The following is a 23,301-nucleotide window of genomic DNA, read 5'->3' on the forward strand; positions in this document are numbered from 1 at the left end:
GGACCCCTGGGGGTCCTCAGAGTTACTACAGGGGGCTCGCCAAATTTTGATGGGATCGTTTTCTTTATTTTGTTTTACATTTGACACTTTTAATGTTTTTATGTGTTTATTATTTATAAAATGTTTGTGTTAGACATTTATGGTTGACAGTTGTTACTGCAGGGATTGCAAGAATTAAGGTATTGCAACTTCTCACTTTGGGCGTGCAGACTAACATGTCCATTTATTACACACACACACACATGCACGCACGCACGCACGTGTGAGGGGGTGAGATTGGCTGTGTCCTGCTGGGTGCATCCCATACCTGCTGTAGAAGTTATCCATTATTATCCATACCTGCTGTAGAAGTCACTATTCCGCCTATTATTGATATCTGTTTAGTTATAGTAATAACCAATAGTTATTAGTCTGCGCTCCTTGCCTAAATTCATTTATTGTAATAATTATATTATTACAATCTGAAGGCCGTAACAGGCCTGGAGCTTACTTTGAAAAGTGCACTTTAACTGCTAAGTGAGAAACGTATACGAAGGAGGGGTTTTGAACTGATGTTTTATTGTTGTTTAGAGTTTTCTAGTTTTAGCTTAGGAGCGATAGGCGTGATAGAGGCCTCTGTAACTAGACATAAAGATTTGTTATACTTTTCTAAATTGGTGTCTTGGTCACTCTCTCCTGAAACGTTATATTGCTCTGGTATCCCGTATGACGAACCTGTGTGTCCTTAAAGGTTACGTATTTAACGAACCTTCTTTCCTCTTTAATAGAGGTGGCGTTGTCGGAAGTCTTATATATTATATGGGTACTCTAATGGTAATACTTAAACAATACACTTCAACCAAGGGGTGTAATCATAATTATTTATTAGCAAATCTCAGTAATAAGGTGTTGACAAAGGTACCAGTTTTAACACTGGCTGTTAATGTGAGTTGGGCCACCCTTACATATTTGACGTATGTCGGCAGGGTCGGGTACAGAGCAATATAAAGGAGAGACTGAACAGTTGTGTGTGACCTTGAACTTGTAATCCGTAATGATGATGATGCCGGTATATCCGGGTGCCCCATGGCTGCCCACGTTCGGAGGTACAGAGGGTGAAACTAAATACACGGAATGGAAAGCGCAGAGTAAAGGGCTATTGAGTACGCAAGACGTTAGCGAGGCTAAAAAAGTTGCTATTTTATTACACACCTTACAGATGAGGCTAGACGACACGTGAGTGTGCTGGACGAGGGGGATCGAGACACTGTGGTAAAAATCTTTACTTATCTAGATGGCGTGTATAAGGAAACAATCCCTGTCTCAAAGGTGCGCTCACAGTTTTATGGTTGCGCACAGCGCCCTGGGGAGAGTGTTAATTCCTTTATTCTGAGACTTAGAGAATTATTTTGTGGGTTGCGGCGTTATGATGAGACTACAGCCCCCACCGAGGCCATGTTACGAGACCAGTTTCTTATAGGGTTAGCTGAGGGCCCACTTGGCCAGGCCCTGCGAATATATGCTCAACGCCACCCAGGCGAAGATTTCACTGCACTACGAGAAGAGGCTTTGCTTTTGGACACGGAACATGGAGGTAGACCAGCCATTGAAATTTCCTATCATGCTGTATTCCTGTGTGTGCATGTGTTCCTATTAACACTGTAACTGTCCCTGTGCCACCACAGACCTCTGCCTGGAAAGACGAACTGAAGCGAGAAATAATGGATGCTGTTAACTCATTTAATGCCACCCTTTCACCACTAGAGGGGGCCAAGTGTGCCACAGACAATCCCATAGAGATATGCTGGTATATGCAGAAGCCCTGCAGCCATGACTTGCCTAAACACTTTCCTTTGTGCATGTACAGGAAGAGGATGAAGTTAGCTTGAAGTTAGCTATTGGCTACCAAGCATTTTAAAAGCCTTATTTTCGTCAACTTAGCCATGATTAAACCTTGCACACCTCATGCATGGGAAAAAAACAGAGAAGAATGAGCTCTAAAAAATCCAATGCAATCCTGGATTGCATTGTTGTGGGTTTGTGCAGTTTGTTCACAGCTTTCAAACAAAAAAATCCGATTGGAAATCCGTTCAGGCATTCTTGAGATAATAGCCATTATGTTTTACACTGTTGTGAGCTTGGAGGTCTGCTACCTGAGTTGTATGGGGGTTGTATGGGGGTTAAACATGCAAAATCGCGATTGAAATCATGTTCACTAGTTTTGATGGGGTCCAAAAAAAAAAATTCAAAAAAAATTTTTCAATTTTTTTTTTTTTTTTTTTTTTTGAATCACGTGTATACACGTGATTGGCACTGTGGGATGCGCTAATATATCACGTGTATACACGTGATTGGCACAGAATGAGTTAAGATGCAGATGCACCGGTTCATGAATGAAATCCGACCAATCCTCCAACCCGCCACTCCTGTTGGGCGCCCTCAGCCGCCGCCTAGACGCCGGTATGAGCCGTCCCAGAGAAACGAGTGGGATGAGAGAGGTAGGCCGATATGTCGACAATGTAAGCAGCCAGGCCATATAGCGAGGTTATGTAGGAACAACCAGCAGTTCCGCAAGATGGTGACGGAGCAGAGCACGGAGATGGAGGAGCTACGTGGCCAGCTCAGGCAGGCCAAGACGGAGCTGAGGACCGCCACAGCTAAAGTGGAGGAGATGACCGAGCGGCTACAGACCGTACAGGACCAGATGCAGGGATGGGAGGAAGACACAGCGGAGGCTCAGGATCTGAAGGAGGCCTTGGACTGGAGACTACAACTGCTTCAGTCAGCCTTGAGTCAGTTAGAAGCCAGGTTAGTAGCAGCGTCTCAGGAGACTAAGGCAGTGCACAGAGAGCAGGCCGTGTGGGTGGGAAATGTGGGTGAGCTCCAGGGGAGGTGCGCCACCCTTGAGGAGGAGCGCTACGAGGCCCTGGCTAAAGTCCACGACAGCCCTCAGCTCACCGAAGAGGCTACGTTACAGAAGGAGCAGGCCCTTCTGAGGGAGAAGCAAAGGTGTGATGAGTTGGAGAAGGCCAAGGAGACCATTAAGCAGCTGATCCAGGATGCTGCTGTCCACACCAGGAAAGAGGTGGAGAGTGTGCATGAGCAGTGTAATGTCCAAATCCGCCACATGGCTGAGGAGCTATCTGCCCTGCAGCGGGAGGGTGCAGGCAGGGAGTCTCAGATTGAGGGGTCCCGGCGAGAGAGGAGAGCCAAAGTGGAGGAGCCTCAGCGGGCTCTGCAGGAGCCAGGCCAGGCCAGAGGAGGGTTTGGAGAAGCTCCATGAGGCCCACTCCGACATGCAGAAGAAGAGGGAGGTTAGTGATGACCTGGAACCCAAAGTGGACGGCAATATGGCAAAGAAGATTGATGAGCTCCAGGAGGTCTTGAGGAAGGAAGATGAGGACATGAGGCACATGGTGGAGTGTTGCATGCGCTACTTGGAGAAGGCCAAGGTTATCAAGACTTTAGATCCCAGACAGCGCAAACGTATGTACGAGCAGAGAGCAGGTAGGAAGTTGACTTCTTAGCGGGATCGAATAGTGCACAGTAATGTTTTAAAGGTATGTGTAGCTCCCAGTGACTTAATGTATGAGCCGTGGTGTTTTTTTTTCTCTTTCCTGTAGGATAGTTTCAGGGACTGGCAACGATTAAGAGGGGGAGAGTGTGAGGGGGTGAAAGGAAGCGGTATTATTATTTTTTGTTTTTCTTTATTATTAACTATTTCCATGTATTCTTTCTGTCTTTCTACTTTTGAATACATTGTTGGACTTTTGTGATATGTTATTAATGCTGTTTCCCCCCTGAACCAACTCCTCCTACTGTGCATGTGTGTCCTGAACTGAGAACTGATAGGGTAACTAGGCCCAGTAGCTCGGCCAATGCGGGCGGACTGATGTCATCACTAGCCAATGGGCGGCTGGCAGAGTGAAGGGGTGGCCTTTAAAAGGAGAGCCAGAGTCACTCTGTCTCTGAACGGCAAGGGGAACAGGCGGACAGTGCGGTGCGTTGTGTGAGCAGGTCGAGGCAGAGAAGCAGGACAGTTAGCGGCTCGTGGCGCCGGCTAACTGTGTAGCCTCAGAGCAACGAAACTGAACTTGAATGAGCTTTTATGTGAACTTGAACTAGAACTCTACAGTACAGTGCAGCGATTCCAGACCGTGATCGGGGTGTCCAGCAGTACCAGGCGGTGTCAGCCATTCACCTTCGAGACCAGGCAGTGCCAGCGGAGGGGTCCAGGCGAGCGAACCAGTCTACCCAGGCCGACGAGAGGGGTCCGCAGTGGCTTTGCTAGTGTTGTGCGATTCACTCGCAGCGGCAGGCCAAAAGCCTGCCTTGTTGTGAGTACCTGATTCCTGTACACTACTATTGTTGTAGCCACCGATCTAAAGTTGAGCGTTATATTGGAAGCGACAGAGATACTGGCGTCTTTTCTGTATTCACAGATGGGTGGACAGAAGAAGTAGACGTGCTGAAGATTGGCTGTGTCCTGCTGGGTGCATCCCATACCTGCTGTAGAAGTTATCCATTATTATCCATACCTGCTGTAGAAGTCACTATTCCGCCTATTATTGATATCTGTTTAGTTATAGTAATAATCAATAGTTATTAGTCTGCGCTCCTTGCCTAAATTCATTTATTGTAATAATTATATTATTACAATCTGAAGGACGTAACAGGCCTGGAGCTAACTTTGAAAAGTGCACTTTAACTGCTAAGTGAGAAACGTATACGAAGGAGGGGTTTTGAACTGATGTTTTATTGTTGTTTAGAGTTTTCTAGTTTTAGCTTAGGAGCGATAGGATTCATTTCTTTTATTTTTGGAACTGTGTTTTATGGCGTGATAGAGGCCTCTGTAACTAGAAATAAAGATTTGTTATACTTTTCTAAATTGGTGTCTTGGTCACTCTCTCCTGAAACGTTATATTGCTCTGGTATCCCGTATGACGAACCTGTGTGTCCTTAAAGGTTACGTATTTAACGAACCTTCTTTCCTCTTTAATAGAGGTGGCGTTGTCGGAAGTCTTATATATTATATGGGTACGCTAATGGTAATACTTAAACAATACACTTCAACCAAGGGGTGTAATCATAATTATTTATTAGCAAATCTCAGTAATAAGGTGTTGACAAAGGTACCAGTTTTAACTTTTAACACTGGCTGTTAATGTGAGTTGGGCCACCCGCACGCACGCACGCACGCACGCACGCACGCACGCACGCACGCACGCACGCACGCACGCACGCACACACACACACACACACACACACACACACACACACACACCCCTTTGTTATCGTCTCCCCAAAACCCGCACCCTATCCTCTTAAAGGAGTGGCGACACCGGCCGAAATTTAACATTATGATACAGGAGGTCACATGGTGTTCCTTCAAACAGTCTGAAAAGGAGGCGGGGCCGACACGCCCAGGCAGATTCACTACTAACTGACACAGTCAGTTAGTAGTGAATCTGCCTGGGCGTGTCGGCGTGAAAACTCGCTCCAGCGATTGGCTACTTTCAGTACAGTAACTACAATACTTTAATTTGATTGGGTCATTTAACATGGGGGTACATGACATCATTAAAAAAATTGGGTAATTTGATAGCCATAATTAGCTGTTTTGGCCGTGTCACGCCCCCTTTAAAGAGCTCATGGTCAATTATGCCCAAAGAGATTCACTACAATACATCCATACGTCCTCCCTAATAGTGTTAACAGTCTCCACCATAGCATTTGCAGGGAGGAGTGCAAGGCAGGTTATATTGAGCACCTGCACCGTTCCTTGCAACCTGCCTTGCAGCCACATTTGATGAGCTCAAGTCAGTGGCGTAGCCAGGATTTAACAACTGGGTAGGCCTGGCACAATGTGGGTGGGCACAGATGTTTTCTGACCCCGCTGTGACCTGAAAAAATGTACAGGTTTTTCGTGTCAGACCGGGTTTCTTGTGCGATTTGGGTTGGGTTTCTTTGTGTGATTAAATCATTAATTAATGCTTGTTTTTGCCTTCAATTGCATTACAAATAAAATCAAACCAACCACTTATTCAGTTAATAATAATACCTAGAATACCTATATAAACAGCAGAAGTGATAGTGTGTGGAATTCCTTGTGTCAATTCTGTTTATATAAGATGAGAGACTATTCAAAGAAATTATTTGCGATCAGTTTGATTCATTCATTGCACAGCAAATAAAGACCTGATTACAATTATATAAAATTCTCTATAATCAGTACATGTAGAATAATGTAATTTTATAGGTTATTGTATCAAGGACTACTGACAACGTGGTTAGAGATGGGGGAGGGAGGTTAGCCCTCTGTTAAAATGTCCCTCTTTACGCAACACTGGCAGTTGTGTAGAAACCAAACTCTCAGTTCCACTTCTACCTTCATAAGTTCCCCATGATGCAACAACACTGCTTTCACTCTGACTCGGTATTCCGAAGAATTCAACAACCAAGCAAAGCCTCCAAATGAGGTACATGAGGTGTGTGTGTGTGTGTGTGTGTGTGTGTGTGTGTGTGTGTGTGTGTGTGTGTGTGTGTGTGTGTGTGTGCGTGCGTGCGTGCGTGCGTGCGTGCGTGCGTGCGTGCGTGCGTGTGTGTGTGTGTGGACAGGGAATTACTACTTTGTGGGGACCTCATGTCCCCACAAAGATAGTACAACCGGAGGAAAAAATCTTGTGGGGACAAATTAATATGTCCCCACAAGGTGTTTAGGTGTTAGGTTAGGGTTAGGGTTAAAAATGAATGGAATGTCCCCACAAATATAGTAGACTATGTGTAATGTCCCCACAAAGTAGTAATTGCAAACCTGTGTGTGTGTGTGTGTAGGTGTGTGTGTGTGTGTGTGTGTGTGTGTGTGTGTGTGTGTGTGTGTGTGTGTGTGTGTGTGTGTGTGTGTGTGTGTGTGTGTGTGTGTGTGTGTGTGTGTGTGTGTGTGTGTGTGTGTGTGTGTGTGTGCGTCATCTGGTTTCCAGGCAATCATGCTCCTCACTGTTTCATCATGGTCATGAGCGCCATGTCCTCGGGTGACCATAGGTCCTCTTTTGCCCGGACATGTCCTCTTTTAGGGGGCTGTCCGGCCTGTCCGGGGGGGTTTTATAAATTCCTTCAAATGTCCGGGGTTTCGCGCAGAACTCATCCCTAAATACATGAACCAGGTACAGTAAGAAGTCATTCCTAAAAACTAGGCCCTTTTCCCGATTCTGGTATCGGTGAAGTTGGCGATTCTGCATAAAATGCTGGTATTGGCAGGGGTGTCGCACCAAATTCTGGGCCATGGGTACCATAGACTGTATAAAATATATGGACAAAGCGAAGCCATTGGTTTCTAAGCTGCGCAAATGACACAATATGGGTCCTTGGCATGGGTGTTGCCATCATAGATTGTAAAGGCATCAGAGGATGCTATTGGCTGCCAACGGTCACGTGCAACCGCAGGGATACATGGGAGAATGTGGTCGGAGCCTCCCGAAATACAGCACACGAAGAAGAACACAGCCGGCAGCATAGATATATTGGTTATATGTATGAAAGTGTTAATTAAGGTTAGAAAACGAAAGGGGAAAATGAATGGAGTCCAATGGAGAACAATTCTTTTTGCGATCGGCCGGGGGGGAAAACAGCGCAACTAGCGGCCAATCATAGGAAGTTTTAGTTCCGTATTGGAGTCATTTTAAATCGGCGGAACTATGCCCCTGATGGGTACAAGGATTCACAGCGGGCCCTCCATGAATGTTCTTCATACAGGGAGGCATTATTACGGATTATTTTGTACTTTAACTAACTAACTACTAGCTCACAGCGTGGCACCGAGTGCCGCACTGCGAGCTTATACACCTGCTATTTTTGAAAAATCGTGAACATTTGTGCAAGTCTTTGAATATTTCAAATCGTTCAAAGGTTTTATTTTTTTAAACCTATGTTTCCATGTCAGTGGTGCTCAAACCCGTGAAGGAACCGCACAATGATAGGCCTATGTACTTGGCCACAGACCCCCATCTCAACATATTTAGTTCCAGAGACCCCCCCAGAGGCAAAATTTGAGTTAAAAATGTTCGCTTAAAAAATACAAAAACTTTTCAAAAACAGCAGATCTACAAGCTCGCAGCCGCGCAACATAGCTTTTATAAATGTAAAAGTGGTAAAAATTTTCACTACTTCTAAAACATTTGTTTTCTAATTTATGGAATTGCTTAGCATTTTCTTTTTTAAATGTACTCAAGAAATTATTTGAAAAAAAATGTTTTAATTACCTGTATGCATGAAAAGTTAGTAGCTACAAAATAAGTTAGTTTTGTAGCTTCCGCCTCTGCTAGTGTGAATGCAGCAGTGTAGGCTGACAAACCAAATGGGCCTGATTGACTGGCTTTTGAAGGCTCCCAGGCAGGTCAAGTTACAAACAGGTGACATACATTCCATTCCAGGGACGTGCAGAGAATGTTAGAGAGGCAGGGGATGACATTTCTAAAAGGGCCTTTTGGTGGAAATGTCGAAAATAGCTGGATATATCGAAAATAGCAGACCTCCAAGCTCTGTGATATCACACTGAACTAGGCATAATCAAGTCAATTCTGGAGATGTGGCGTAACAGCATGGATTTCTATAGGGCAGTTTCTTTCAACATAAGATGCTGCATTCAAGTTCAGGAGAGTTTGGACAAGGCAATTCTCTTGAATGCAGCCTTCAGTTATGGCATGGAAAGGAGGCATTTGCATTTCTTTCACCATAGTAAAAACTGCAAAGGGCAGGGGCTCGAGCCCCCTTTGATGTCTATGTGTGCACATGCCTGTTCCATTCCGTACATTCCACACACTACCAGCCTGCCACGCCAGGTACGAGGTACCACCCCTATGCAGCCACGAGGCACCTGAAATGTGTACACAGTTTGTGTGCCTTCACCTTTTACACCATAGAACTGAGGCACGCAGCATTCTAGTTGTATGCACAAAAGAGCTGTGAAAAAATACAAAAATAGCATAAGGCAGGGGTTTTCAACAGGGGGTCCGGGACCCCTAGGGGGTCCTCAGAGTTACTACAGGGGGTCCTCCAAATCTTCCAATCCTTTTTATATTAACAACTTGAACCCTATAGTGTCAGTGTTGGGAAAGTTCACTTTCAAAGTGAACTAGTTCAAGTTCAAGTTCAAAACTTCTAAAATGAACTAGTTAATTTCATAGTTCATAATTTTACATTTTGAACTAAAGTTCATGGTTCCCCAAAATGAACTAACTTAGTTCTTTTTAGTTCTTTTTTTAACCATAATATTTTTATACTTTTGGCTATTAAAAAAAGGAAATAAATATATGTTTAGACGTTGCTGCAAGCTATTATTTGTCAAAACTATTGACACAGCCCATATAGAACCACACACAGCAATAATTTCATCCAGCTTAACATTGAGGTGCCCACAATATTTAGGTGCCCACTGCCCAGTCTTCCTGCACCCTTATTGTGAAGGGCTGAAGGCAGTTTCTAAACATCGTGCACATGTTTCCGCGTTAAAACAGCTGATCTACAAGCTCGCGTTGTCTCGTGGATGCGGCGCGTTGTGAGCTTGCAGATCAGCTATTTTCGCCGTGCAACACTCATACGACAAAGTAGTCAGGCTTTGTTTGCGAGTTGCGACTGCGACACGTAACGAGGAGGAGATTCACAGTGCTTCATGTGATGAAGCACCCAGCTGCAGCACCGCATATCAACGTTCGCGAGGAGCTGCGTGCAGTGTGTTCTATTGGAGCATGTGAATGAAAAAGAGACGAGAGGACAGACGACCGCGGAGGCACGGACCGCCGCATGAACGGCCGACGAATGCCGACGAACGCCGTTCACGGGCGTCAGAATGAACGTGTTCGACAATATCGTTCATCAAGCGAAAACAAAGAACGTGCAGTTTGCGTTCGCCCAAAATATGAACGTGTTCATGAACGATCGTTCATTGAACGCGTGTGTCCATATTCTGAGAACTGTAGCCAAAAATAGGTTGGGGGGTCCCTACTTCATCTCTCTCTCAACTAAGGGGTCCTTGGCCTGAAAACTTCCTGGCATAGGGTAAAAAATTAACACAATGTCACATGTCATCAACAAATACGAAACACATCATGTACAAAGAAGAGAAGGGGAAACAACTGCTGCAGTGAATGACACATCCATTTGATGGAAATTGACGTTTACCTCCCCTTGTCTTCTCCTTTTTCCAGGACAGTTTTGAAAGACAAGATGCACTCAAAATTGTTTCAGTTGACGGATAGTGGGCTACTTTTTGTTCCACCAATGTTCATTCGTTTAGCTTAAAGGAGTAGTTCGCCCCCAAGAGGACTTTTATTTTCTACTGATTAGTCATGCCATGGAGACTTGAGTTCAATAATATTTCTTTTTGTATTTGTTGCATTCCTAACACAAAGAATCTGAACTGTAGTCTCCATGGCATGACTAATCAATAGGGGGAAAAAAAGAATCATTTTGGGGTTGACCTACTCCTTTAAGTTTCCTTTCGTATGATTTTAAATCATGTTGTATTGATTATTGAATCACGTTTCTGACTGTTATCATTAGTGTTCACATTTTGTTAATACGATGATTTTTTTTTTTTTGCAGGACTGCTATGCAGTTGTCACGGGCGGGGCAGAGCAGACGAAGGCACTTCTAGAGAATAAGTTTGACCACATATTCTACACAGGTACGCACACACCTGAAGACATTCATATTCTACACAGGCACACACGCCTAACAGACCTCCATATTTGACACGGGTACACGCAACTACGGACATTCATCTTTTACACGGGTACTAGAGTTCTCAATGGGCCTGAAAATTTAGGCGGGCCGAGGCTCGGCCTGGCTCGAACAATACTTTTAGGCCTGAAAACACGAAAAGGTGTCAACATGCAGCTTAATGACCTCATAGTCATGCATCCAACACGCTTTGAACTGAGAATTTTGATCTTTGATCTGCGATTTTCGAGGGGACTTCCCATTGGTCCGAAGGTTCTCAATTCCGAAGGTCCATTGGTCCGAAGGTTCTCAATTCCGAAGGTCCATTGTTCCGAAGGTTCTCAATTCCGAAGGTTTTGTATTCCGAAAATGGGCTCTTTACTCCGAAAACTGAATCCCATTGTTCCGAAGGTTCTCAATTCCGAAATCACCGGGGTTTCATTGGGCCAACGATGTCAAGGGGCGCTCTCCATGGTGCCAAAATGAGCAAAAAAAAAAGAACCTTGGCAGTCAGTCACGCAATGACTGGAAGCCCTTTACCCTGTTTTAATCCATCCGATCCGATGGGTGTTGTTCCTTCGCCTCTGTTGCGCGGCACGCCTCGATCAGCAGGATGCGCAAAATAAAAGAAAAAGATCTATAAGTGGTAGCCCATAATGACCGTTATTGTGGCGATATCGCCAACACTCCCACTGGGCACGACTCTATGCATATAAAGCCTATTATAGACATGACAAGGTTCATAAGTTGACGCATTTGGAGCTGAATTATCAGTTAATATGCAACTATTTGTTTCAAAAAATGACACAATGTGACATACTGTAGTTCTCATATGCTTTACCAATGTATGTTTTCTCATGCCCAATAAAGCTCCTTTGAATACCCCCTTCTGTTTGACGTTTCTTTAAGCGTGGCTGTGGTTCGCTATTAAAGGCTTAAAGGCTTCGGGTTTCATGCAAACTCCAAATAATGTAATGGCCCATTGACCACGCACAGTGTCCTTGCTATGATTTTAAATAAAACACGTTTCTACTTTACACTGAGCTACCTTGGATCCTAAGATCTCCTTCTTATTATTTCACTCTTTTGAAACGCACAGCACCGTAAATTAACTTGGAACGTTTGTCCTGTAACTAGCAGCGCTTTTTCATCTTATCACATAACGTAGTCTTACCGTCTGATGAGGCTGAAGTGGCCTATGGATTAGCCTGTAAAGGTGAGTGAGCAATTGTTCAGTATAAGGGTTTATATGATATCATTTATATATTCAATAATATATTTTTATTAGCCCCTGGTTGCGATGTTGAATCTCATAATTTAACCTCTTATTTATACGTGCCCATTTATAACGCGCAGTGGATCCATCGCGCACTCAGGCTACAATTATAATCTATATGCTGCAGATTGAATAATCATGGTATATAAAGTGACAACGTACTTTGTCAAACCTATTATTAACCAAATGTTTTATTATACGTTTTATAGATCAGGATATAGAATGTAGGCCTATATTATATAATGTCTATGAATAGCATCTTCAGGGGACGCCTCGCTGCCAGCTTGGGCACAGAATTTGGAAAGCTCTCTCATACACAGAAAAAACGTGTGAAATGTTAATAAAATATATAGGCCTATAGGATATGCACATCCGTTTCTTGTTAGGCGGATTTGTGGACTAAATCTGCAGCATATAGATTATAATAGTAGCCTGAGTTGGAAACATGCACGCATAGATAAAAACTAGTCGTATTTTGACATCCTTGCATTAAGGCCCTGTGACTTGAGCAGAGAAATACCATACAAATCTTTCGCAGAAGGCGCAACAAGTCTCACGTGACCTATATCATGTCATCACTCCTCAAAATGGACAGATCTACAAGCTAACAAAGGGTCATGTACTCACTGCCTTGACAACTTGTAGATCAGCTTATTTTGGCAAGCAAGTCTATCATGCGATGGATCCACTGCACGTTAGACTGGCCACATTCTCAAAATATAATTCAGTTTAGTCGTGCGAATGGGAGGTGGTGAAGTTGCCACATTCGTGCATATTTAATTGATACGTTTGCGCTCACACACTCATCCGAAACAAGGAATCACGAGTCCACGTCTGTCCACGGGACATGTATGTATCCAAGATGCATAATAATGCCTCCTCCATCTCCCTGTGTTTATTAATTCTTCAAGTTCAACTCACAATGTAACCGCAGGAGTCAGGACCCCCGCAAATATTTATCTGCGGTCGACGGTCGTATAAACGGGCGATCAAAAAATAAAACCATGCGGCGGCGGGAGAGACTCGCAAAATCTACCAGCAATTAACCAGACAGCAAATAGGCCTACTTACTTTAGCAAGATATTAATATCTACGAAGAGGACAACGTCAACGTCTCTCTCTCTATCTCTCTCTCTCTCTCTCTCTCTCTCTCTCTCTCTCTCTCTCTCTCGTCTTGCCCTCCGCTGGCTCCCTCTCTGCGCTCCGCTCCGCGTAAAGCGTCTCCATTTGGACATGATTTGGCACAGAGAGCACGAGAGAGAGAGAGAGAGCGAGCCTATATATGATATACAAGTGACTCCAGTGGCACTTTCCTTTCATCTAACTGTGAGCAACTCCTCACAAATAATACACTATGTGCGATCGAGGGAGCGGTGATCAGAAATGAAATCAATGAGGGGAGGAGGCGGCCAGAATGGTCAGAAATCTAATGAGAGCGGACGGTATGGAGGGGGATTTAACCTTTTATAAATAACTATGGATTTAACCCGCACATGGCTCTATATTTGCCTGTATTTGAGATAGCCTACGGATGTGTCTTCACACATGTCCAAACGTTGTGTATTTTCCGACAATACATTAGAGGATTCGTTTTAATCGCAATAAAACGTGCCCGTGTGAATGCCGCTATAAATGGGCACGTAATGAGATTCAACCTCGCAACCAGGGGCTAATAAATATATATTATTGAATATATAAATGATATCATATAAACCCTTATACTGAACAACTGCTCACTCACCTTTACTGGCTAATATGGAGACACTATAGGCCTAGATTTCATCCATAGGCCACTTAGCCTCATCAGATGGTAAGACTACGTTATGTGATAAGATGAAAAAGCGCTGCTAGTTACAGGACAAACGTTCCAAGTTAATTTACGGTGCTGTGCGTTTCAAAAGAGTGAAATAATAAGAAGGAGATCTTAGGATCCAAGGTAGCTCAGTGTAAAGTAGAAACGTGTTTTATTTAAAATCATAGCAAGGACACTGTGCGTGGTCAATGGGCCATTACATTATTTGGAGTTTGCATGAAACCCGAAGCCTTTAAGCCTTTAATAGCGAACCACAGCCACGCTTAAAGAAACGTCAAACAGAAGGGGGTATTCAAAGGAGCTTTATTGGGTATGAGAAAACATACTTTACATTGGCAAAGCAATTGTCAAAATAAAATGAAACCCTTAGAAAATGGGGACCATACCTCCACCGGCAGTCAGTCAGTCAGTCAGTCAGTCAGTCAGTCTGTCTGTCTGTCAGTCACACGTCACACTTTTGCCCTTCTCATATCTCCGCCACCGTTGCCCTGATCCATGCCAAACTTTGCACACACAAACCACAACCTCCACCCATCTTTTTCTCACATGGCCCTCTTCTAGCGCCACCATGAGGCCGATTCTTGCAAAACACATTTTTGGACACTGCTCCTACAGATTTTGGCCTAAAATCACGCAAAGCAGTACACAGTATCTCTAAAGTCATGTGATCAACATGGATCTGTCCCATTTCCTATATTCCCTCCTGATTGGCTACGATTGCCTTCTAAAGTTTGTGACCTGACGGTCGCTTATCTCCCGATTAGGGAGTCTTAAGCCCTTATCAGAGTCTGCGGTGAAGAGCCTATCGCCGCAAATGTTAGGTGATAAGCTATCCACCTAAAGTGAGAAAATAAGTGGAGGCCATCATAGTCAGTCACGGTGAAGTCCTATCACTGTGACTGACTGGTCTAGATCCACCAATCAGTGAACGGGGTGATGGGTCGATCTGTCTGAAAGTAAAAACAGAGAGATGTGTCGGTGTTCGCGGTGGAAAGCTCTTCACCGCGAGTAATGACGCAATGTTGTAGTTTTATGACTTAAAAAGACTACACCGCGGTGGATAGCTTAGCACCGCGGTGCCTACTATGATAGGGGCTTTACTCGTCTCATGCTTATTGTTATCCTCCGTCTCAGGTTCCCAGGCGGTGGCGCGGAGCATCCTGCAGGCGGCGGCGCTCCACCTGACGCCCGTGACGCTGGAGCTGGGCGGCAAGTGTCCGTGCTTCATCTACGGCCGCGTGCACGTGCAGGCGGCGGCGCGCCGCCTGGCCTGGGCCAAGTTCTTCAACGCGGGCCAGAGCTGCGTGGCGCCCGACTACGTGCTGTGCTCGCCGGAGATGCGCGACGCCCTGGTGCCCGAGCTGCGCAAGGTGCTGGAGGACTTCTACGGCAAGGAGCCACGCAGCAGCCCCGACCTGGGCCGCATCGTGAGCCCCCGCCACTGGACGCGGCTCACCGACATGCTGCACAAGACCAAGGCCAGGGTGGTGATCGGCGGCGACGGCGACCAGGACGACAAGTACATGGGTGGGTGGACGTGCGGCGATGGATAGGGCTGTCACGATTATGACGTTTTACACAGGGTTCCCACGGTCATGAAATTCCTGGAAATATTTTGAAATATGCATAGGTATTTTTCCAGTACTGGAAAAGTTTTGGAATTTATCAAGGGTCTTGGAAGGTCCTGGAAAAATACCTATGCATTGTCTTTGGTTATTAATTTTGGTAATACCTCTGAAATGACAAATTAAACATGGGCCAAATTGTCAAATATATAGAGGCAGAAATTGTGAAAATAGACGATCTACATGCTCACAACGCCTCGCAACGCGAGGCGTTGTGAGCATGTAGATCTGCTATTTTCACAATAGAACCGTGTTATACAAAATTCCTCAACTCTTAGTGCTCGTCAGGGTGGTGACTGGTGAGGGGTCCCCAGTTAAAACATGATTATTTCGGGGGTCACAGCCTGAAAGGTTTGAGAACCACTGGCATACACTACCTGTCAATTGCGATTAACGATTTAATTGTGTTTTTGTGTGTTCATTTTTGTTTGGCTTTTAGGCTTTGAAGTTGCACATGTCAGATATGACACATAACCTAAATATACAAAGAAATTACTGACATATTTGAAAAAGAACATTGATAGTGGAAATAGCAGATCTACAACCTCACAACGCGACACGTTGTGAGCTTGTAGATCTGCTATATCCACTAATTGACTTCGCGAATAATCGCGATATGTCAAATAATTGCGATTAGACAATTATGTAATAATTGTGACAGCCCTAGTGAAGGAGAGCCACTAACATTGTGTCTGCCACCATAGACTGTTGTTTTATTTTGAAGAGCCCCGGAGGCCACGTGCGTGTGCATGCTGTGTAATCTGACGATTCCAAAATGGAGGTCTGTTTGTTTACAAACGGTCACGAAACTAAAATCCTAACCGGGGCCGACCATCACGGAACAGTGTAGCTGCGAAAAAGATCGGTTTTCGGCCTTTTCGGTGTTATTTGCACCTTTTATTCAGAGATACAGCCGTTTTTATGTTACAGCATAGAACAGGAGTCTATGGAGAATAGACGCTCCATTTTGCTTCTGGCCGCGTTGCGTCATGACCAGGGCAGGAATTTCATGGAGGCCATGAAGGCCATGGCCGCCGTTGCCCCTCTGTTTGGCCTTGTGCCCCTCAAACCAATGGCATGACCTGAGGCCACAGTGGCCTTAATGCCCCAGCTGACTGAACCACTTTCTGCTCAATATGTAGACAGTAGACACCAGTGTCTTTTGTTGAGATTCTGAAATCTTAACTCCCTTGAGTCCCCATCTTTAAAACCAATGCAGTGACTTAGATTGGTGCAGAGCTGAGCATGGATCAGATTGTAAATACTTAAATTCAACAAATTCTTTCAATGGACTAAAATCTTGTTTTATTTGATGGCCTTGCTGCCCTGGCATTTGGCCTTTGTGCCCTCAAAAGATGGACAACACCAAAGACCAAGTGGCCTTGCCCCTAAAATGACGAAATTCCAGGCCTGGTCATGACGTATGCTTTCACCAGCACCCGCAGCAAGCAGCTGTTTACCTGGTTACCCTAGCAACGCTAACACAACTCCAGGCGGGTTAGGCAGGGGAAGTGTTAATAGAGATGGGACGATATGAACATTTCATATCACGATTATCATGACCAAAGAAATCACGGATTACGATATTATTATTGCGATAGCTAAAATATCCCCAACATCGGTTATCCTGGGGCGGAACAGTTGCCAAAAAATAGCCGATCTACAAGCTCACAACACGTTGCAACTATTATTTGGCAAAGAGATTTTGGTAGAGAGTGACAAAATACGGTATCAAGTACGTATATCATTGGGGCACAGTGGCGCAGTGGTTGGCGCTTCGCCTCACAGCTAGAAGGTCCTGGGTTCGATTCCTGCCGGGGGAAGCTGTGGGCGCTGGGGGCGTGTTCCTCCCTCCGCGTCATCAGCGCCCACACCCTAGGGGGGGTTGGCGATAGGGCCTTTCTGTGTGGAGTTTGCCTGTTCTCCCTGTGTCTCCTAGGGTAGATGCCCTCACAAAAACATGCAGTAGTCCTGGTTTCTATACTACCTCCCCCCGAGCCAGCCAGCCTGCTCACCAATTCCCCTGGCGCGGCAGGGGGAGAGCGGAAACCAGGACTACAGGTTAGGTAGTTGGCACTGGGTGAGAGAATGGGTTGCAAAAACCGTGGGATAAAAATTATAAAAAAAGAAAGAAGAGAAAACAGAAAGAGAGAAGAAAGAAAGAGGAAAGAAGAAAAGTAAAAAAAAAAAAGAAACAAGTATGTATATCATAAGTAAGTTTTACCAATGGTTAAATCTACTTTGACGTGTGTGTTCCTATCTAAACATTCTCTGCACGTCCCTGCTACCAGCTCCCACAGTGGTAATAGATGTTCAGTAAGTTAAGCTGGCCGCACACTAGCCGATAATCGGGGCATTTAATGACCCTCCCGACAATCGGGCTGCCTGCGTCTGAAACAGGGTCGATTATCGGGCATAAATGTCGTCTAGCGTGAGGGCTCACAGATCAATCTGAACACGGCCGAGTGGCTCGTAGGGCGATCGGGGCCAGCCCGACTCTTTTCAAAAAAATTATTTTTCTGGATCACTACTGGTCTGGAACAGCAGCGGGGGACCAAGAGAAAATGCAGTCACTGACGGACGCTACAAACGGGGACTGTTGGTGGCGAGAGCAGCTGTTCTGAGTCTGACCCTCACCATAGTATCTGTATCTGAGAGTGATCACCATCCACTGTGCCAATGTTGACACCCGTGCCTAAGGTTGCCTACCCCTGCCATACAGTCACACACACAGGGTACAGGACAGGTCTCGCTTTTGCTCTTGCAAGTCAAAGACAAACCTACTCGCCCATTTCCTACAAAACCCTGCTCTGCAAGCCCTATAACGTGGCACGGAGGGACACGTTGTGGTCTTGGAGATCTACATGTTCTGCGCGCTACAGTCATACGACTAATCGGGCATCATGAGAAGCAGACGCAGCGGCAGTGTTGACTAGTTTAGCAGTCGAGAGAGGGTAAAAGTCTGAGAGTTGAACAGATCCATGAAACAACTGTCAACGTGAACTCATATCATCAAAATGGGACACAACTTCCATATTGAAGTGTTTCTTTTTTCTTTTTTTTTTGCGAGGCGATGGTGTTGAGTGGATAACGTTAGTGTGTGTGTGTGTGTGTGTGTGTGTGTGTGTGTGTGTGTGTGTGTGTGTGTGTGTGTGTGTGTGTGTGTGTGTGTGTGTGTGTGTGTGTGTGTGTGTGTGTGTGTGTGTGTGTGTGTGTGTTGCAAGGCACAGCGCTCAGAAGGGCAGCCCCCGTGACATTTTGTATTCATTATATTATTGCGACCGTAGGTCGCACTTACTATCAAAACCTGCACAAACTGTCTGTCTGTCTGTCTGTCTGTCTGTCTGTCACACCTCACACGTCACACTATTGCCCTGCTCATATCTCCGCAACCATTGCCCCGATCCATGCCAAATTTTGCACACACGCTCCTTGGCTGTCAAACTACAACCCCCGGAGCTCCAGGGACCCCCAGGTCCCTGGGGGACCCCCAGATGTAAAAAATGACCAAATGTGCAAAAATGACCAAATGACCACCCCAACGGGGCTGCTCACGGGGAATTCCCGGGGACCACCGACTCCTGCTGCTCCAGAACGGATGCAAAAGTGGTGGCGCCCCCAGTGGAGGACCCCCTCCACTGCAGCTCACATAAAATGCCGTAACTCGGGCTAGGAGGGTCCGGGAGAGCCGGGGCCGGTACCTATTTGTCCGCCAAGGCAACGCGGACACCCCACCCCTCATTTCTCACATGGCCCTCTTCTAGCGCCACCATGAGGCCCATTTTTAAAACACATTTTTGGACACTGCTCCTACAGTTTTTGCCCTAAAATCACGCAAATCGCTACACAGTATGTCTACACTCATCCCATCACCATGAATCTGTCCCATATAGCGCCACCTTCAGGCCGATTTTTAAAAACACATTTTTGGACACTGCTCCTACAGATTTTGCCCTAAAATCACGAAAATCACTACACAGCATGTCTACACTCATGTCATCAACATGGATCAGGCAGATTTTGGAAAAACAAATTTTTGCCCTATTTGTGGAGATAAGCGACCTATCTCCCGATTAGGGAGTCTTACTGGTTTATTATTGCTGTGTTCGGGCCCGACTCAATCTGGATAGAATCCTGTAGTGTCCTAATCCTGAGTCCCCGACTTTTCAAATCGGCTAACTGTGAGCGTGTTTAGATTATCTGGTAAGAGAATCTGAAACGATTGTCCTGGAGTGTGTGGTGCTACCCGATTTCATCGCGCCCGATGATCTGCTAATCTAAGGCCAGCCTTAGTAACAGTATTTTTTTTACTCATAACAGCTCCTACGGTGGTGGTGGACGTGCCCGAGGGAGACATCCTGATGGGGGAGGAGATCTTCGGGCCCATCCTGCCCATCCTGACCGTGGACTCTCTGGAGGAAGGCATCGAGTTCATCAACCGCCGGGACAAGGCCCTGGCCCTCTATGTCTTCTCTGAGGAATCCTCGGTAAGACCGCAACCGGGGGCCTCCGGGATGCCCAGGTCCCTGCTTAAAACTATTATTTAATTATTTAATGTTTTTTTTATTTTATTTAACCTTTATTTAACCAGATAAAAACACATTGCGATATGATCTCTTTTTCGAGTGTGACCTGGACAAGAGGCAGAAATAAGAAATTACACAATCCTTGCTTACATACAAGACCTCACAACAAAAATAGAACATCCATGATACACAAACAGCTACCCAAGAACCCCAAAAATACAAAATGTACACTAAATAATAAACTAATTTGCAATTCAAAGGTAGCAGTACACGCACAGTGTGCCCAATGTACCCAAAGGAAGAGATCACAGAGCAAATTAATTAGAGGTCTGAACAAGTGCAAGCGTTTGTAGATCTGTCTAGAGTGATTCTCTTCAAACTTCTCAAAGGAATTAACACAGCCAATTTGAGTCTGGACTGAAGGTCATTCCATGACCAGGGGCCAAAAAAGGAGAGGCTTTTTTTTGCCTCCCTCAGATGTAAATGCAGGTAACTATTGAAAAATAGCAGATATACAAGCTCACAGCGCGCGCTGCGAGCTTGTAGATCTGCTATTTTTTTGCAAAATCACGATTTGTTTTTGCAAGTCTTTGAATATATCTGTTTAAAAGCGAACATTTGTAACTCAAATATTTGCTTCTGGGTGGTCCCTGGAACAACATGTTTTGAGTATATTTTTCAAATACCTGTACTTTTGGGGGTCCTTGACATGAAGAGTTTAAGAACAGCTGATTTTAGAGGAAGGATTTAGAAGTCAGGTCAAAGATCGGGTCAAAGATATTCAAAGGCTTGCACACATTTTCACGATTTTTCAAAAATGGCAGATCTACATGCTCGCAGCGTGGCACTCGGTGCCGCGCTGTGAGCTTGTGTATCTGCTATTTTTCAATTGTTAAAGCATAAAATAATGGTTAAAGTGGTTAAAATCGAACGCGACTCGGGCGCGTTCCAGGCCTTTGAGAGTTAATCTCTCTCTCTCTCTCTCACCTAAGGGGTCCTTGGGATGAAAAACCTGTTAAAGACCACTGACTTAAAATGCTACAATTTCACAGTTTGAATGTGTACTAGCGCCCTTAACGGGGCTGCGGGCTTATAATATCGCTGTCAGGCAGAAACCTGATGGTTTGAATTTTTTGGTAATTTGATTTAATGCTACTGTAGCTGCCTACATCACATACAGGGCAAGAGTGTCAAACAAAAGCTGTGAAGAATCCTGATTCATGCCTAAGAATTATTTGAGATGATTAGTTTGTTTCCACCCGCCACTGTTGTTTCAAGATTAAGATTAAGATTCACTGGTTAAATATTGATTCACAACCCACAGACTGAACCACTTTCACTGGTTTCAAAGTCTTTCTAAAATAGTGAAAATAACTGACATTGGTTATTTTCACAACTTTTGGGGCAACACTCTTGTATGATGAAGATAATGATTGTATAATACATAGCGTCACTGTCTGGCAGAAACCTCGTTTTATACGTTCACTTATTTAACAGATTTTATTTCTTCTTTTCTCCTCAAGGTGGTGAACACGGTTCTGAAGCAGACCAGCAGTGGAGGATTCTGCTCCAATGATGGCATCCTCCACATGACCCTGCCCAGCCTGCCCTTTGGAGGAGTCGGTAAGAATGGCATGTTGGAACAACAAAGAGTTGCATTTGTGGGGTGGTCGGCTACTGCCACCTAGTGGTCCTTTTGTACTCGTTTTATCAGACATAATCACAGACAAATATACAACAATACTATGCAAAACTTCATATAACAGTCAGAAATCAGGAATTAAATACATTTTAAATATATTTTACAATGTAGGCATTAGCAGACGCTTTTAATCCAAAGCAACTTACAATAAGCAGGTAATACATCAAAATAATAAGCAAGATAATATGTCAGTACATCATGCTAGGGTTGGGCTTTGAATTTTTACAAGGGCCAGTTTTGAGCCACATGTAAGTGTTCTTTCAGAACGGTTTTAAAGGATTTAAACACTCCCTTAAGGGGGATTTACACTCTTTGGTTGGTAGGGCATTCCATGTTTTTGAGGCCTAGCAGGAGAACCAATTTAACCCTTTGTTTGAGGCAAATCTGGGTTAAATGTGATTAGTGGAGCAGCCTCTGGCGTTGTGATTGTGGACGTCTTTGATGTTTTGGAAGTAGTTTGACAAGGTACATGGGTGACTTGGCGTATCTTGTAGACCAGGCCCATTGCAAGATGCTGTCACCGTAATAAAATGAGCATGCGAGTTATTTAGCATACCCAATAGTGACAGAATCCATTGAAGAAATCCATTCTATCAATTAGAGCCCTCGTTGGCTTATGATTTTTGGTTGTAAAAAACAACCCAGGGATCAATTAGGCCTGTCACAATTATAATATAATCGTTTAATCACAATTATTTAACATAATCACAATTATTTAGTCGTAATCGTCATAATTATGTTGAAAAATGTTCATATATTTTTTTTTAAATAGCGGAAATAGCAGATCTACAAGCTCACAACGCGACTCGATGCGATGCGTTGTGAGCTTGTAGATCGGCTATATCAATATTCTAAGTTAAAAGTTGTCATTTCTTTGTTTATTTCAGTGATGTGTCATATCTGCCATGTGCAACTTCAAAGCCCACAAGCCAAACAGAAATGTAATTGTCGACGACATAATCACAGTTAAATCGTCAATCGCAATTAATGTTTCTATGTCAGCAATCTGGCTAGCCATCGTCAAAGAAAAGGTCCTTTTCACTCAACTGGAGCTCAGTTAGTCTCGATCGGCTATTTTTGGCAAGAGGTTTGGTGTAGAGGGGAAAAAAGAGCAGACCAAGTACAGAGTAAAAGGTCAAGTTTATTGACAGTTCAAGTGGTTAAATATCTGAAAACACAATTTGACATGAATCCAAAATACACTGATGATTGTGCTGTCAAACGATTACACTATATGCAATCTCTCTCTCAACTAAGGGGTCAACTAAGGGGTCCTCGGCCTGAAAACATTGAAGACCCCTAGGTTAAAGCATTCAATAATTCTAGGCCTAAATGGGGTTTTAATCGCAATTATCTGAGTGACAATTAATCGTCACGTAAAATGCCATAGCCGTGACAGCCCTAGTTTGGTATTGATCCAACCCTGTGTGTGTGTGGTTGTCTGTCACCTTCCTCCCCACCAGGTGCCAGTGGCTGGGGCAGCTACCACGGCCGCTGGGGCTTCGAGACCTTCAGCCACCGGCGCGGCGTGATGCTGCGCGGCTGGGCGCTGGAGTTCATCAACGGCCTGCGCTACCCGCCGTACACGGAGCGCAACCTGGGCTGGCTGCGCTGGACCGCCTCGGCCAAGAAAGACTGGTTCAGCTGCTCCGTGATGTGATGCG

The 23,301-nt window shown here is 44.8% G+C and overlaps 1 protein-coding gene across 1 annotated transcript; it reads left to right on the plus strand.

The window, feature by feature from the left end:
* Positions 1–3,275: 3,275 nt before the first annotated feature.
* LOC308283152 (aldehyde dehydrogenase, dimeric NADP-preferring-like) lies at positions 3,276–23,297 on the plus strand (the record flags this gene model as incomplete). The annotated part of the gene is made up of 7 exons (XM_080723533.1): positions 3,276–3,486; positions 7,117–7,142; positions 10,579–10,660; positions 14,919–15,311; positions 19,730–19,896; positions 21,459–21,558; positions 23,101–23,297. 7 exons carry the CDS (start codon positions 3,276–3,278, stop codon positions 23,295–23,297), a joined length of 1,176 nt encoding a protein of 391 aa, XP_080579659.1.
* Between the last annotated feature and the right edge of the window lie 4 nt (positions 23,298–23,301).

Source organism: Nannobrachium achirus (assembly GCF_963921795.1).
Source record: "Nannobrachium achirus genome assembly, chromosome: 4".
NCBI classification, from domain to species: Eukaryota; Metazoa; Chordata; class Actinopteri; order Myctophiformes; family Myctophidae; genus Nannobrachium; species Nannobrachium achirus.